Source organism: Achroia grisella, unplaced genomic scaffold (genome assembly GCF_030625045.1).
Source record: "Achroia grisella isolate CSIRO2021 unplaced genomic scaffold, CSIRO_AGI_Agris_v1 utg558, whole genome shotgun sequence".
In the NCBI taxonomy this organism is placed as follows: Eukaryota; Metazoa; Arthropoda; class Insecta; order Lepidoptera; family Pyralidae; genus Achroia; species Achroia grisella.
This window is the reverse complement of record NW_026712938.1, coordinates 607972-624313: the sequence shown is the minus strand read 5'-3', so window position 1 is coordinate 624313 and position 16342 is coordinate 607972. Positions and strand designations below refer to the sequence as shown.

Sequence of the window (16342 nt, the reverse complement as noted above, 5' to 3'; positions counted from 1 at the left end):
AAGGTTGTCTCTGGGCTGTTAGCTTTTAACCGGGAAAAATTAAAAAGTTAAATTCTCCTTTGTTTAGTTACATAAACAAAAAATATTTTAATAATATTAATATTTTTGCAATTATATATCAGGTGTTATATCAAACAATACGTACAGTAAGAATTTCACATTACGAGACGCATTAGAATATGGATACAAGACAAAAAAGAGGTGCAAAAAAATGTTTTGGTTTTCAAGTGCTCAACAGGATTTCGTCCAAAGTTTTTGTTTAAAATTTGATGCCTTAAGTGCTTTAAATATAAATTACTATAATTTCTCAAGATTGTGTTGAGTTTCCATTTGTGTTAAAGGTATTTCTGTGAAAATAAATTCATAATTTTGTGAGTGCCAATATTTTTCGTTTATTTATTAAAATTAGTAACTTTTTAAAGGAATATATTATATAAAAATTACTTAATCAAACAAAAAATATATCATGAGTTTCTACACTCTCTACAATGTTCTTGTTACACTAGAAATAATATTCCTTATGTTCATAGTTTTAGAAGTACAGCACAGTAGACGACGAGTTTACATTCAACTACATTTGTGGGAATTTCTGGATTAATATTAAGAATATTGCAGTACGGTATAACGAAATCTACTCAAGCTCAAGATGAATTAATTTTATTCGAAATGTATGTGGCTAAGAGTAGCTTCTTAATTGAAGGTTAGGTTAATAGCCGAGGGATCTGTTAATTTTGTACCCGAATGGTCTAAAATATTAAAATCATAATGAGAGATACCTTAGACTATACTATTTCTAAATCCCTTAATTATGGTGTTTATAAATAAATCATCTAGTACTGTGTGAACTTGAAGGGGAAAATAAGAGAAACAATCGCCTCATAAGAGATGCCAGATGTAGGCCTGCAATAGGTCAGGAATTATCAGAAATTGAATTGAAACTTCTCACTATATTAGGTGAAAATTTATCCTAGTGTACAACCATTTGTAACCGAGGCAAATGCTATACTTTCACTTGACTTGGAACTTATAATACCTGTATTTATTACACTATTTTTTTCAATAATTGTAAGGTTAAAATTAGGTGTATGTATAACATAGAATTTTATTTCTTAGGTTCTACAATCTAGCTCCTATTAATGCTGGCTTATCACAAAACATGACCAGTGACGAAGGAAATATGAGAGATATTTGACTGGACATTAATTTGGAAGGTAATGTAGGTGTGTAATAAAGTAATACAATGATACATATATTTTATTCTTAATACAAGCATTCATAGTTAATTTATACATTTCTATTGTTTTTTATAATACAAATTATAAAGTTAAATACATTATGTGTTTCTTCCTAACTTAACACAATAGCAAAACCTAAAAAGAATAATAAAAGAAATATTTAGGCAAAGAATAAAGTATATAGAGCACTAAATCATATATGAAATCATTAAGCAAATGTTATGTATTGTATCCTAAGTTATTATTATTTAAAATAATATTTGTTTCAGTAGCCTGCTGAAAAGTCTAGATGCGAGCAACTTGTAATTCAGGATTTTGCTGCCCTACTGATTCTTGAAGAGATATTACAAGTGGTTACATCAAAGCCTGTTGTTGAAACTCCTCTGTGGACCTGTAATAAAGATATTTGTTTTAATAATAATAATAATAATAATGTACATACATAATATGCAATGTTAATGGTCAGCTACATATTATACCTATACAACAGCAGTGGGTGGAAAGTATGGATGCTATATTAATACAATTCAATGAAACAAGTACAAATAATTGGTAATCACTTAATAAAATTAATTATATACATTACACAGTAGCAGTATAACAAGCAGCAGAATAACTGTGATAGTGATACGTAAATAAGAAATATAATAAGTTTTTTTTACCTATATTCACTTCTTTTAATTTAAATGGCTTCCACCAAATGACGTCGGTAATTTTGCCAACGTCGTGGTTTGGGAGACAGTGGTGTGGTTTACGGTTTTCTTGACTGTTTTCGTAGAAAGGACTGTTTCGGTTGATATATTCACTTATAAATTCTCCATCCTTTAATATGCAAGGGTTATTAATTTCGCCTATTTATTGTCTCCATTCAATGTTCGCTCTCCAAATATTTAAATAATTCATACTTGTCGTACATCTATAATACAAAAAATGTTAAACTGAGTAAGATATTTAAAGTATTTTCACATGTCCACGACTGTTGCACGATTTTAACACTTTGTATCATATCCGAGTTTTTGTATACAAAAACCTCTATTTTACTAAATAAATTCCAATATTGAAGCGCCATTCATATTTGCCACTTGTTAAAATGATAATAATGCTATGTAATATAGTCGTAGATACTCAAATATCCACTTAAAAACAGAAAACAATTCAGTAAAAGTTACTCGTATAGTAACTTTTTCAAGATTGCCTTATTTGACATAACAGCCGTGCAATAATCGTTAAGACGCTGTCAAATGCGACGTCATGGTACGAATTGTTTCAAAATGTTCATACAAAAAAAAGGTGAACGGTTTACGAAAACAATCCTGTAGCAGGCCTGCTATAAGGAGCTGCTGCGTAGTTAGCCTCTAGATGTAGTTTATACTGTACTTATCCCGACCAATCTTATTAATTAGTTAGTAATAAATTATTATTGCGTTCTTGCGTGAAACGGAGTGAGTAGCTTAGATTTAATAACATTTATTTCGACCATAACCAAAATACAACTTAAGTAGGCACTGCAGCATTCAGCAAGCTTCAATTTTTTTATTTTTCATTTATTTCAAAAATGGTAGAAGAAAATGATAAAAATGTGTATGTATATTTTTAATGATCGACTACTCCACTTTTACAAAATAAATTTTTACTACAGTAATTGATTGATTCAATTTGATTTGGAGTGGAAATTATATCTACACTTTATTTTAATTTTACAGATGTCTAAATATACCCTTCTCGTCAGTGGAAAACGCTTCAATAGCATTTGATGTTTTAAATGTAGACAGAGAATTAAAATGCAGTGGAGTGCACAGAGAAATGTCTAGAGATGGAATTAACCTTATTGTGTTAGTATATATATTCATTTTACCATTATATATTGTTGTTTTATCATAACATTTAATTAAATGTATTATATTAAAAGAAGTATTCAAAAGAGTAATGCTATCTTATATCTATATATTGGATATAGATTTTTTATGCAGAGCATTACAACAGTTTGAAGATCATAAGCTCTTTTCAAGTTGATGTATGAATGTGGGTAAAAGATGATGTATTTTTATTTACATCATGCATTCTTTGAAGGAAAGACAAACCAAACAATGCGGCTGTCCTAGGCAGTCGCCTTTAAAGGTTAAGTATTAATACGACCTGACATATTAGCTGTATGTCTTGCCTTTGTCTTCAGGAAATCATTTAGTTCTAGATTCTATGAGAACTCTAGTATCTACTTGTACATTTATTTACTATCAGGTCATTTTGCCCATGTTATTAATAATACAATTTTCTTAAAATTATTAACATAAAAAAATAATGACAAAATAGCAGTATCACAAAAACAGACTGGACTATTTGAATCATTGCTGTACAATTCTAGGAAGTTAAGTCTCCCAGTGATACTGTGCTGAATACTATTGGTGCTCCCCTACAGCAACCAAGGAGGCTTACCTCTTCCATATTGTCAAACATGTTAACACAATTAACTCGTGCCTACCTGATGCACTATTGAAGTGGAGCAGAACTTTTAAAGAAAAAATTAAAGACGAAACCCACTGTAATCAGGAATGTGTAACTACATCAGGAACTGGAGATTGACGCTCCGCTTGAACTAACAATCCCTGAGAAATAATAACACTTAAAATGGAAGACAAGACGGAACCTGGTGCTAACATAATTGACAAGAATGCACTTAAGAACTATTTTACCAAAATTGCATGATGCCTAATCACATTCTATCAACTAATTAGTCTTTTGCTCCTGGCACAAAGTCTCTCTGGAAAATTAGTAGTACCTGGCCACCAATTTGATTTCATATAGTAACACTTCATAATAGAACAGGTTCATAGAGTGTGTAAGGTTGTTCATGCTGCGTTTGAACATATATAGCATAAGAGTAATGATCTGCAGCATGTATAAACATACAACAAGTGTTCGACAAAATCTGACATGCATGAAAGACATGTTATACTCTAACATCAAGAATTGTTCTCCCATATCCTCTATATAGGTCAATAAAAACTTACCTTAGACACAGGATCTTCCAAGTATGAGTACATCTCTGCACTCTTCACATCAAATCTTACAGAAATGCAGGTAATCCCCATACCTACCTTTACAGATAATACAGGTATCTATGTTGTAGTATGAATCAAGTGGATGCTACAGAATTGCTACAAAACAGTCTTGCAAAGATTGTCTATGATTAAAACAATGGATAATTAAAATTTTCGCCTCAAAATCAGTCCACATAAATTTTACCCTCTGAAACAGTCCATCCGTAAAGATGTGTTCAACTACATTTCCTTATGAAGCTATACTGGGTATGCATTTAGATTCTAGATTGCTGATTCAGTTGATATAAGGACATTCAAACCAACAAAGATGACTTTATTATCAAATACGATAATTGGAATTTCGAACGGCTGATTGGAAGAAACTCAAAGCCTAACCATAAATTGCTCATATACAAAATAATCCTCAAGCCAATCTGGATATATGAGCTGTGGGGTTCTCAAGTCCTATTAACATAAACAAAATTCAAAGAGCTACACACACACACACACACTATTATACTCTACTATATTGAAGCAAACTTGTTACAAACCCTGATTTATACCTAACTTTGAGGTTCATCAGTACCTGAGGATAAAGTCTGTTAGTAAATATTTATATCATGGAAATCTCACACATAATTAAAAAATGTGAAACTAATTCTTAGCATTCCATGGATTCTCCTTGTGGATGCCGGTTCCATCGTGTGGCAGAGAGGAAAACTCCGAGTAGTTCCCGGTTCTTGTGACCCTTAATATATAGTAAATATATGTAAGGAGCCAATCTGCTGATGTGCATGAATACTCACCTTAACTGCTCCTGTTTCTGTCCTTGCCCAGTCTGAGTCTGGTAGGAGCATGGTAGCGCAGGTTTAGATGTCATGTACTAGTATAGAACTCACTGCAGTTCTCAGTAGGCTCTTTTAGTAGTTTGCAGAGAAATTTCGATGATATACCTCTCACTCATACTTCATATAAATACCGCACATAAATTAACCACGTAGTTAGATATATATATTAATTATATTATATATATATATTTTTTTTTTAAATTAATTAATTAATTAATTTATTTTGTACACATTACATCGATGGTTGTAGACAAGACAATTAACAGCAATCCCTGCACTAAGCTCAGGGCTTGTGTCGCAGGAATCAGAAATCCTTAATTACAAAAACATTAACTTAAAACAGGCTCCAGTTCAACGAGGTACAAAATTAACCAATGTTATATCGGTACTTTACAAAGAATAATAATAACTAAAATAAAGGTAAAGTTTGCGTGTAGGCTGGGTAGGTATATGAGCGTGCGTTTGTGCGTGTTTTGTGTGTGTGCGTGTGTGTGTGTGTGTGTGTGTGTGTGTGTGCGTATACAGAGGGAAATTTGTGGGCGTGTGCTTTTGTATAGAATCATCGACTACAGATTAGTTAGAATCAGTTCTGTGTCATTATAGGACAAAGACCACTTTGACACGATATCTTTTAGTTTTTTAGTAGGGAGATCTTTAATATCCAAAAGAAATTGGCAAACTTTATTATAAATATACGGACGCAGGTAAACAGCTTGGTGTTTCATAAAGGTAGTGTTAATTATTGGTAACATTGGTAAACGATATACTAAAATGACAACTGTATCATCGGCATAACAGAAAATTAAAAATGTGCGCCGGACGAGACGTTGAGTCGTCTCGTCCGGCGCCGCGTATATCGTGGAGTTGACAACTTCATCATGCATTGATAATGTTGCTTTTAAAATGTATATTTGTCGTACTGTAAGTACTTTGCTCTCTTTAAATAGTTCTTCAGTGGGGAATCTAAAAGGTTTTTGTAACAGAACTTTAATGACTGCGCGTTGAGCTCTTTCAAGTGTAATCAGTTTTGTTTTGGTAGCCCCACCCCATGCTAAGATGGATGGATGGATGGATGTCCATAGTTTCCTGGAGTTGTTTTGATTCTCTCTTAAAATTTTGGTTTCATATTCTGTTTTAAGGCGTTTTTGTAAGTTGAACAAGAAATTGCGGTATCTTTTGTATGTTACTTGGCATATAGGATCATCAGGATTTTTCTTACTCAGCTGGTGGAGTTTATCACGGTTTTTTTGACATTTTATTAGGCCTGCAGTAATCCATGGTTTTCGAATGAAATGCCTTCGTTTTATGACAGATATTCGAGTATGTTTATTAATCACGAAATTTAAAGTTTTGTAAAATTGTTTAACGGCATCATTAGGGTCATTCGCGTCGTAAATTGAACCCCAATCAACAGACTGAAGGTCGCTAACAATGGCTGGCATATCCATTGTAAATTTTGTCAGATTCGATGTGTTTACACTGTCTTTATTGGGACCAGTCATAGCCAGAAGACACATATCATGGTCTGTTATGCTGTTTCCACAGACTATTCCGACACTGGTTGATTTGTCTCTTACAAAAATATGATCCAAACAAGCATTTGCCCGCGTCGGCTTTGTAATAGCGCAAAGAAGTTGGTGACTGGCTAGCATACATAGATATTCGAGACATTGCTCGCTTGGAGAATCATCGGTTATGTTTATATTAATGTCACCTGCAAGAATTATACATTGACTTTCGCCGATATCCAGTAAAGTGCCATCCAAAAAGGCTATAAAGTTATCTAAGTTTTTGAATGATGGGGATCTGTATATGCCCAGTATTGTGATTTCTTTATTTATAGACATTTGAAGGCAATTACACTCTGTAAAGCAAGGTTCTTTCGCTGAGCTACTCCATTTATTTTTAATAAAAGCAACAACCCCACCGCTCTTGTTGACATATCTTTTTGTATAAAACGACACATATCCCGTAATCTGTGGAATATAAGGGTCTTTGCTTAGCCAACACTCAGACATAAGAATTGCATCTGGGAGGATTTCCAACCTATTTAAAGAAACTAAAAATTCATCAAAATTACGCTGTATACTTCTTATATTAAGACTTAAGACCAGAAAACTGGTATCTGATGGTAGCACCGCAGTACAGAGCTCTAACTTCTCCAGAGAAAGACATTTTATCGACAGTGTTTCATTAATGTCTTCGTAAAAATCAAGCATTAGAGGTTTTTTTTCTCTTTTTATGGAAGAATCTGAAGATCATATATATATATATATATATATGATCTTATATTTGGAGGTGGGTGTGTTTATTATTAGTAATGTGTACAATTTCCCCATTGCTAGCAATTTACTGATGCCTATGTTATGTTAGCACAGACGGTTACATATATGTATTTATAATGTGTAAAGTAACGGTGTAAAATTTATTTATTTTCAGGAAATTTAATGGTGGTGATTTGAAGAAAATTAGAGTTGCTGTAAATTCTTTCCTCAACAATGTTTTACTAGTCGTAAAAACTGTGAAATTGTTTCAATCCGTTTGAGATAATTTATATATGTAACAATCATGCCGGAACAAACACCTGCACCTACACCAGCTAGATCACTGTATGGATTTTTTATGTATGTGTTCAGTAATACTATGTTAGTAATATACTTAATTTGGGCTTTTATACCTGATCATTATTTACATTACTTAAATATATATTATTATCCAGTAAAATATTGGTCTATTGCTGTGCCTATTCAATGTTTAGTGGCACTGACTTTGTTTGTATTTCTTATATATCCTAGCTTGACTATGATATTGACTTTAAATATTGACAGTCAGAATACTATTAGAGATCCATTTTCTCATTACAGTAATAAAACAATTAAAAATAATTACAAAATTGACAATTTTTGTACATGTGTTGATGAAAAGAAATGTTTAAAAAGTAATTATACTTCAATTCCTAAAGATTACAATGAGAACACAGTTCCAGAATTACATGATTTAAACATTTCGTATGTTTGTAAAAAAATATATGTGATTAAAGAAGACAATTTTAAAGATTGAAATATTGGTTTTAATTTATTCTATTATAATATTTTACTGAGTTTTCGTTCTTTTTCAACTACCTTGAAAAAAATAAGGTTTTCTATACGTATTTTATTTATTAGTTGTATAATATTAGAAAATAATTAAAAAAAAAATTATTTGAAAACAGTTGCTCTCCGTATAATTCTTGATTTGACTTGAGTCAATCCGATGACCACAAAAAAACAAACAGATGACTCCACTGCTAGCAATGGGGTCATCAGTTTGTGTTTTTCGTTTTTAGTCTACATTAATAAAAATCCTTTTCCCCTCAATGTTAGATATAGTTATGTAAATGAGGTGTAATAACATAATACCGTCTATGTAAGTCATTTCCAGAAGTAGAAAGCGCTTGGAGGTGTGGACAGAATAGAGAAAACTAATCAGTACCTATATGTTACGTATATCACAGTATTAAGTTCCAATGAGCTCTTTCCTTGCAGTGGCAACTATAGTACAGTCGACCCTCCAATAACGCGGTTTCCGTTTAACAGTATCCCATAAGTTCCTTTCGACAAGTCTATGAATGACTCTTGTAACAATCGAAATCCATTTTGAAGATGAAACAAAGTGAGGAAGACATTTTGCCCACTAACACGTTGAAGTGTGTTAACACGTAAGTGACCCACCGTGACGTGTTCAACCGTGGGGACTTTAATTGAAATCTAGGGGTTAAATAATGTCTACCTCAAATTATTATACACTAAAATATATTTAAAAAAAAATAGAGTATCTATAGGTAATTGACAATAAAAAAAAATACCGGTCCCTATGTGAGATATAAGATTTTCAAAGCGGCCTTCAATGTGTTATGGTATATATATAGCTACATATATAGATAGAGAGGATGAGTGTTGAAAGATTACATAATTTTACAAGTGTTCATTGTTAAAGCAGTCTGTTGCTAATACTGTTTTTAAAACAGTCTTAGTTTTTATTTCATTTTTTTTTATCAATATTGTTCAATAAAAATAATTTACAATTTATGTTGTATTTATTGGTCTCCATATAACGCGGTACGAATGATATGATTTGTACCAATTACGAGTTTCTTATAGCATGGTTTCCATATAACGCGGTAGACGGTTTTCATAGAACGCGCTGCGAATTAGCCTGGTTTGTACGGTAAATTCTAGTTTCTTATAGCGCAGTTCCTATATAAAGCGGTAAGCACTCACCGCGTTATAAGACGGTATTTTAATGTGTAATAATTGAATTGTGCATCTGAGTGGGCTAACGAGCACCAGTGTAGGATTATATCTTGAGCATGAAGTCAGGTTAGTCAGCCCATCGAGCCATGTTTCAAAGAAAATGACATTGGCTTTCCGAGTAGATGTCAAGCTGACATACTTGATTTCTTGCAATTGTACTATTAGTAGAACTACTACTTAGTTCTCTTTACTAACAATTCCTCGGCCTCCCCTCTTGGCTTAACAACAAACCTAACTTACCCCTCTCTAGGTCTTCCCACGTAGGCAAGTAGCAGTCTTAAACCATAGGTTCTCGCCCTGAGCACACAGCCGTGCCAACAACTGATTCTGTACAGCGGCGTGTGCCAAAAACGGCACTGAACATTCACCCTATGCGTGCTGTCACTGGTAATTGCAGCGATGACAAAAGAAGAGGCGCACAAAGAGGATCAATAGGAACCATGGTGTGGAGCCAAATTTTCTGCTGCGTGCTACTACACCAACTACGGCAATGTACCTGTCCCTCCTACATTACGCCACCAAGATGGACATTGTGGACTATATCTAGAGTAGTAGCCTTACATTGAGGTTGTCGCAGCTGGAGTCGTCATAATGCAAAAATTTTAAGGCTTTTGTGGACCGAGCCCCTCCCTTCCACATGCGGGCAGCATGTGGAAGGGAGGGGCTCGGTCGGGGCTCGGTCGTAGTCCACAATGTCCATCTTGGTGGCGTAATGTGGCGTAACCTTCATGAAGGAGGAGTACTAGCCGAAGGGGGTGGTATTCGGCCCTACTAGAAGATTGCCGTCGTCAGTGTCGTGACAGAATTAATATTATAATACTTATATAAAATTGTCTTTGTGGCAATTTTATATAAGTATTATAATATTAATTCGTATGTAGGTATATAAGTCTATAATATTATGGACCTTAGTAGCTTGAAATAAATACAATTTACCAATAAATGTATGGTTCAAGTAGATCGACTGCTAACTGTTTGCTGAAAACATGGTAGGTCCTAGTTAGTGTTCAATAGCGCGATTCCAATTGTTGGATTAATTAATTATCCCGGCGTCAGAATACGCAAATAGCTTCAAATACACAAATACCTACAAAGTCAAGATATGTGGCACGCTGGCACGAGTACCTACTCGTGGTGTGTGTTCTTAGTTTTAATATTTTTTGCATATTTCTTAAGTTTATGTGTGCGTGGCATACTCTATTCGAGCATATCAAATATTACTGTAAGTTCCTATCTACTGTGGGTACAAATCTTTGTAAAGAAATTCTTGCAGACAATTTGGGTAATATGTATATGAAGAAACCAAAAATAAACAAAATAGACAATAATATGCAAAAAACGTAGTCTGAGCGCCACACTACAATGCAAATTGTTTGCGCCAATATGACACAATTGATAGGTTTTAAATAAATATTTAAAAATTTTTATACTATACCCACTTTAGCGATTGTAAATTTCAATTATCTTTCAAATACGATATAAATTAAATTAAAACAAACAATTTCAGTGCTAAACTAAAATCCCACTCTTTTTTTGAGTATTGCATCTTAGAAGTTAAATGTCCTAATAAGGGTACCTAAAATTGTATATCTCTAAATTAATAACTAAAGGTAGTAGAAGTTATTGAAACTATACGATATGGAGCTCAATGTTAATATATTTTTATAAGGATAAAACAACACTTCCCATGATTAGTACAAAATAAAATTAAATATAATGTTAGTTTTTTACATAGGTAAAATTTATTTAAAAGTACAGAACATATGAAGGACTACACACTGAATTGAGATAAAATACTTAGTACTGACTTTGAAAATGATGTAAGCCACTTTTAGTATTCACAATATGATCTTATTGCATTCATTAATGATTATTTGGCAGGCCAAAAGAGATTTTCGAACAGTGCATAGGTCATTAAACCTATTTATATAATAGTGAAATTTGGAATAGAAGCTGTAAGAAAATCTGCAATTAGACTAGCCACTACACCTTATATACCGAAACATTATGGCTAAGAAATTTTAATGTGTGATGTTCCAGCATACAAGTTCAGCTGCATGCAGGCAACTTGGAGCCAGCATACACCCAAATATAAATTAATTTTAATAATTCATAGATAATAATTTTAATATATTTTGTACAATAAAATACAATTAAGTACAACTTGTAGCAAAGATATTAAAGAGAGTAATATTTATCTCAAGTGTTAAAGCTGCAATAACGTGTGTGTACGCACAAGGCATATTTACACAGCACACACGCACAGCAAAAACACACCAGCACAAGTGCTGCACACTATAGTACATAATTAATTACTTAATAGAATATAAAGACACGCCCAAGCTGAGAACTTCCCCACTTATTTTACATATTTCAATGCATGATTAGCCAATGAACATGCCTGTACTTCACTAGCAGATCGCTATTAAATAATACATTGATCTTCGCTTAATATCACAGCTAATTATGCTTTGAAAATTATAGACATGTCTAATTTTCACTAATGTAGATAACAATGTAGAGTATAAGTAGACAATCTGAATAAATTTACATTACAATATCATGTCTTTTCATATGAAAAATTTAAAATTACATTACCAAAAATTAAACAGTGCAGCTCATTATAAATAAATGTGCATACCTTAACATTTAATTGACTAAATAAATTTGTTGCCTGCAGATCTGACATATTTTAAATATCGAGAGGTAATATCTTAAGAGAAATTTTAACTTTAACTATTGAAAAAAAGTTAAATCCAAATTTAAAAATATTTTGTATTTATTATGACAATTCCCTTCAAATCCACCTAGTTATTATGAATGTGAAATATCATTCCAAAAGCTGAGTCTCCTTCACACATATTTCACTACCACTATAATTGTGGACCAAAAAGTAAGGATCGAAGAGAAGTAGTGGCTAGCACTTCACGAATGTGCATTGCTGTTCACATGTGGTTTCTTGTCTTGGGTGTCTGGTGTGCGTTGGCCATCACGCCTTGGTGGCATACGCTCATTAATTGCATCCAATCCTTTGGCCTCAGCGAATGAGGTGATCTTGTGATTTGGGGAGAAGCCCTGCAAGGCATTTTTAAGGGAAGTCTTACCACCAGAAAGGGCACCCAGGGGCAAAGCACCAGTAGGAGTCAAACCCTTCAACTGCAAAACAGATTCACTCTCCTCACGAAGTACTGAGAACACATGAGCCATCTTTCCAATAGCACGGATTTTATTACGGATTACTTCTTTCCTGAGATTTGCTTCCTCCAGTGCGTCATCTCCCTCAGTCATTAATTCATCATCAGAACAAATGTTTAATACATTGACCAGCATTTCTGTAACTTTTTCACCAACAAATGGAAGAGACCAGGTGAAGACATCCATGAAGTTAGGTAGCCAGTATGGGTGTGGAGAGCAATTGAATTGTCTTATATTCATAACATTGTTCTCATACTTTAAGACTGCAGCTTTGTTATTATAAACATCCAGGTAATTAGGAGCAGAGAAAATGGTGATAAGACTTGGGAATCCTGTTGTTTGGCTTTTACGGTACATCCGGTAACCAGCATCTTGAGCTTCATGTGCACGAATGATAGAAAGTAAATTGTTCCTTTGTAGAAAATCGCAACATGCTGCATAGCTATAGAAATATGAACAACCTCTGACTGAGTTGTGCGAGAAATGTTCTGCATTTTTCTCATTGCCAAAATCTTCAAGAGGATCAGACCAGAGAAGGTCACACATTGCTCCAAATGCAGGTGGTTCTTTGAATCTATCTAGTTTACGAATATCATCTAAGCTGTTAATTTCTGGAGAAAGACCACCATGCACACATAGGAACTGCTGGTTCATAAGAGCAGCAAGAGGTAAGCAGTCAAATGCATCCATACACGCATCATAAACTTTCTCAGAATACTTGATTTTACATTCTTGCTTGAAGGTAAAATATTCTGTCAAATGTCGGCATTCATGATTACCGCGTAATAGGAATAACGTCTTCGGATAACACAACTTCAGGGCCCAGAGGTAAAGAACACATTCTATACTAAAATAACCTCGATCGACATAATCACCTAAGAATAAATACTTGGTACAAGAGGGCGAGCCTCCTACCTCGAACAATTTCATCAAATCGTAAAACTGGCCATGGACGTCTCCGCACACGGTCACCGGTGAATCAATCTCGATCATAGTTTTTTCTGATCGTAATAAGGTGGCACCATCTTGGATGATTCGCAAAGCTGCATTTTCCTCGATCCTACCTTCTAAGATAAAATGTTGCTTCAGTACATCTGGAAGAGGCTTTCCACTTTTTTCATCGAATACCTCCGATACAGTGAGCTTGTGGCTGGGAGGGAAAGCGACACTTTGGATCATACGCTGCGTAGTCGACACTTTATCATTGCTCCCGGACATATTTGTCACATAAAAAACACTAGGTCTAATCCATACACGCCACTATTTTCAAAATGGCAGAATAGATATAATACTAAAACAGAATCCCGATTTCACGACAGAGACACTACTGCGCACTGGAAAACAATGCGCAAACATCTGGCGAGTGGTCAATAAAATAAACAGGGATATCGAGCGCGTTTTATTACTTTTGAAAATATCATTATAATAGTAACACTGGCGCTGGCAATATCGGGAAGAATTGCCATTACATTAAAGCAAATTAAACCATTTCAATAGAAATAATTTGTAAAATGATAAAAACAATTAGGTATAAACTTTCTAAAAATATAGTATCATATAGTTAAAACTTAGCACATCGGTGAACTAAGCCTAATTTATTAATATTCCTTCGGATATTTCTATAGATTATATTTTATTGGTATAAGTTTCAGTGGGTTTTATTGGTTTATTTTTAGATTTGGCTATTTTACTAGGTCAATGTAAATATATACTCAGATTATACAACCACATTAGTATATAGCGCGTTGCCCACAAAATAAAATCAGGAAAACTTGTTACGTTATTTTTAAATTCTGAAAAGTGTATTAGAATGGGGGACCTGCGAAGAAGAGATAAAAATTCCTCAAATCCTGTTCTACTATGATGTATCTTTTATGACGCTGGGATAGATACGGAGTTGCGATAACATTATTTCATTTTATATTCCTTCCTTTTATAATAAAAACTAAATAAAGAATAAACATTACATAATACTGTTGTAGTACATTGGCATCGGAACTATTTAAGAATCGAGTATTATTTTAGAGTAGAAAGATTTCGGTTAAATCGGACTTCCCATAAAACAGGAGGTGTGGCAATACTGAACTCAATGATCTAAGAACAATATATTGTTCTAAAATTAACAAACCGAGAGGATATAAAGAATGAATATTTTTGTACATTCAATGCCGTTAGATATTCATATTAATCTATAAAGCTGTTATAAAAACGCACGTAAGACGAGAAGGGATGAGTTGGCTGAGGACTAGTAGCCTCATAGCTGGAATACATTAATCAGGTCGACTTTTACGCAGTAAGGAGACCTTTGGAAACCATCGTATTGTTGCTCACGTTTTGTTTTATCTACTTATCGCCATACGCTGGTACAGGCAGCTGTGGAAGATGATAGGATTAGCATCAAAGCCTACTCGTTGTTGCGAATTCACATGGAATTATCCATTACTGTTTGCAGAGGGGACCGCGTGGAGATCTACCTATATAATGTTGCTAGTAAGGACGTCACTAGTTCCCGTTATTAATATTTTGTGTATTCACTATGATAAGCAACATTGGGGCGTGTGTCGTAAATGTAAGCGGGTTAACCATTTCATTTTTTTTCTAATAACAAAAAAATGGTGATAATATTACATCAATAAACAGTCTGCACTTATCGGCACACTGAAACTTCGATATTTTAACTGGAATTCGTACTTTAAACTATTTTTTTTTTTAAAAAGACAAACGAGGAAAACTATCCGTTTGTTTTTCGAGTATTTCTGCCTGAAGTCAAAATGTTTGTTACTCTCTTTTAAATTTCACCTTCTGCTTGATTAATGCTAAGTTTGAGTGGCTCCTTTGTTTTTATGGTTAGAACTCAGCCACAACGAAAAATTTCCATAGTTAGATCTAGTCGTTACAATTTTTGTCAAGTTTTTAGAATATGATATAAAATACATCTGCTAAATTTTTAATGTGGTGTATGAAAATAATGTCTGAGAAGATCTAGTCTAGCGGTTTGACACGTTACCTTACTTGCGATGGTCGCGGGTTCAATGCCTCGCCTGATACAAACATTTGTATTCGTGAGTGTGATTATTTGTATTGGTCTGGCCATTTTCTATCTATATTAAATACGTATCTAAAAATATATACCTAAGTATTTCTATTAGTAGTTTAGAATCAATAAACAACTGTTTGGATTAGGACTAGACGAAGCAGTGTGAATTGGCCGGGATTATAATAATATTTAACTAGTTATGTCCGTGGTTTCACCCATGTGAGATTAATGGCCTACGTGTTATTCTGATGTATAAGCTATATGACTACAGTTTCATCAACACCCATTCAGTAATTTTTGTATGAAAGTGTAACAAACATCCATCTAATACTCAGAAACTTCGCTTTTATAATATTAGTTGGACAAGTAGTTTAGGAGTTATGGGGAAGTTCAAAATCATGAGCGCTCTTTTTACTTCACCTTAGTCTAAATCAGTCTAATCTAAAACAGGATAAATCGTGATTAACAGCTAGCAATATCATAAATGCAATTATAGCTGTGTCCGTCTGTTACCTTTTACTCATAATGCTTACTGGGACCTGTTGAATGTTGCCACAAGACATAGACCAATTTATGCCTTCAAAATAAAAGATAAATACATATTTTGTACCCGCAATCGATCATTTCTCAAGTAAAGAACATCACGGCAAGGCTGTCCAATAAACAACTAAGAAGCCGAAATGTCCAATGTTATTTT

The 16342-nt window shown here is 33.7% G+C and overlaps 2 protein-coding genes across 3 annotated transcripts; one reads left to right on the top strand and one right to left on the bottom strand.

The window, feature by feature from the left end:
• Positions 1-1864: 1864 nt before the first annotated feature.
• LOC131848405 (phosphatidylinositol N-acetylglucosaminyltransferase subunit P) lies at positions 1865-8181 on the top strand. 2 transcript variants are annotated; one of them, XM_059198247.1, is made up of 3 exons: positions 1865-2677; positions 2939-3067; positions 7561-8181. In XM_059198247.1, the coding sequence occupies exon 3, from the start codon at positions 7690-7692 to the stop codon at positions 8179-8181; it is 492 nt and encodes a 163-aa protein (XP_059054230.1). In that variant the 5' UTR covers positions 1865-2677; positions 2939-3067; positions 7561-7689. The 2 variants fall into 2 exon arrangements, with proteins under 2 accessions (XP_059054230.1, XP_059054229.1); XM_059198246.1 differs by lacking the exon at positions 1865-2677 and adding an exon at positions 2684-2816.
• A 2869-nt stretch (positions 8182-11050) lies between these two features.
• LOC131848410 (serine/threonine-protein phosphatase 2B catalytic subunit 3-like) lies at positions 11051-14049 on the bottom strand. The gene has a single exon (XM_059198253.1). It carries the CDS (start codon positions 13824-13826, stop codon positions 12339-12341), a length of 1488 nt encoding a protein of 495 aa, XP_059054236.1. The 5' UTR covers positions 13827-14049; the 3' UTR covers positions 11051-12338.
• Between the last annotated feature and the right edge of the window lie 2293 nt (positions 14050-16342).

Bases quoted from the DNA above. Each gene is read 5' to 3' on its own strand.
- LOC131848405 (XM_059198247.1), top strand. From the start codon at position 7,690: ATGCCGGAACAAACACCTGCACCTACACCAGCTAGATCACTGTATGGA.
- LOC131848410 (XM_059198253.1), bottom strand. From the start codon at position 13,826: ATGTCCGGGAGCAATGATAAAGTGTCGACTACGCAGCGTATGATCCAA.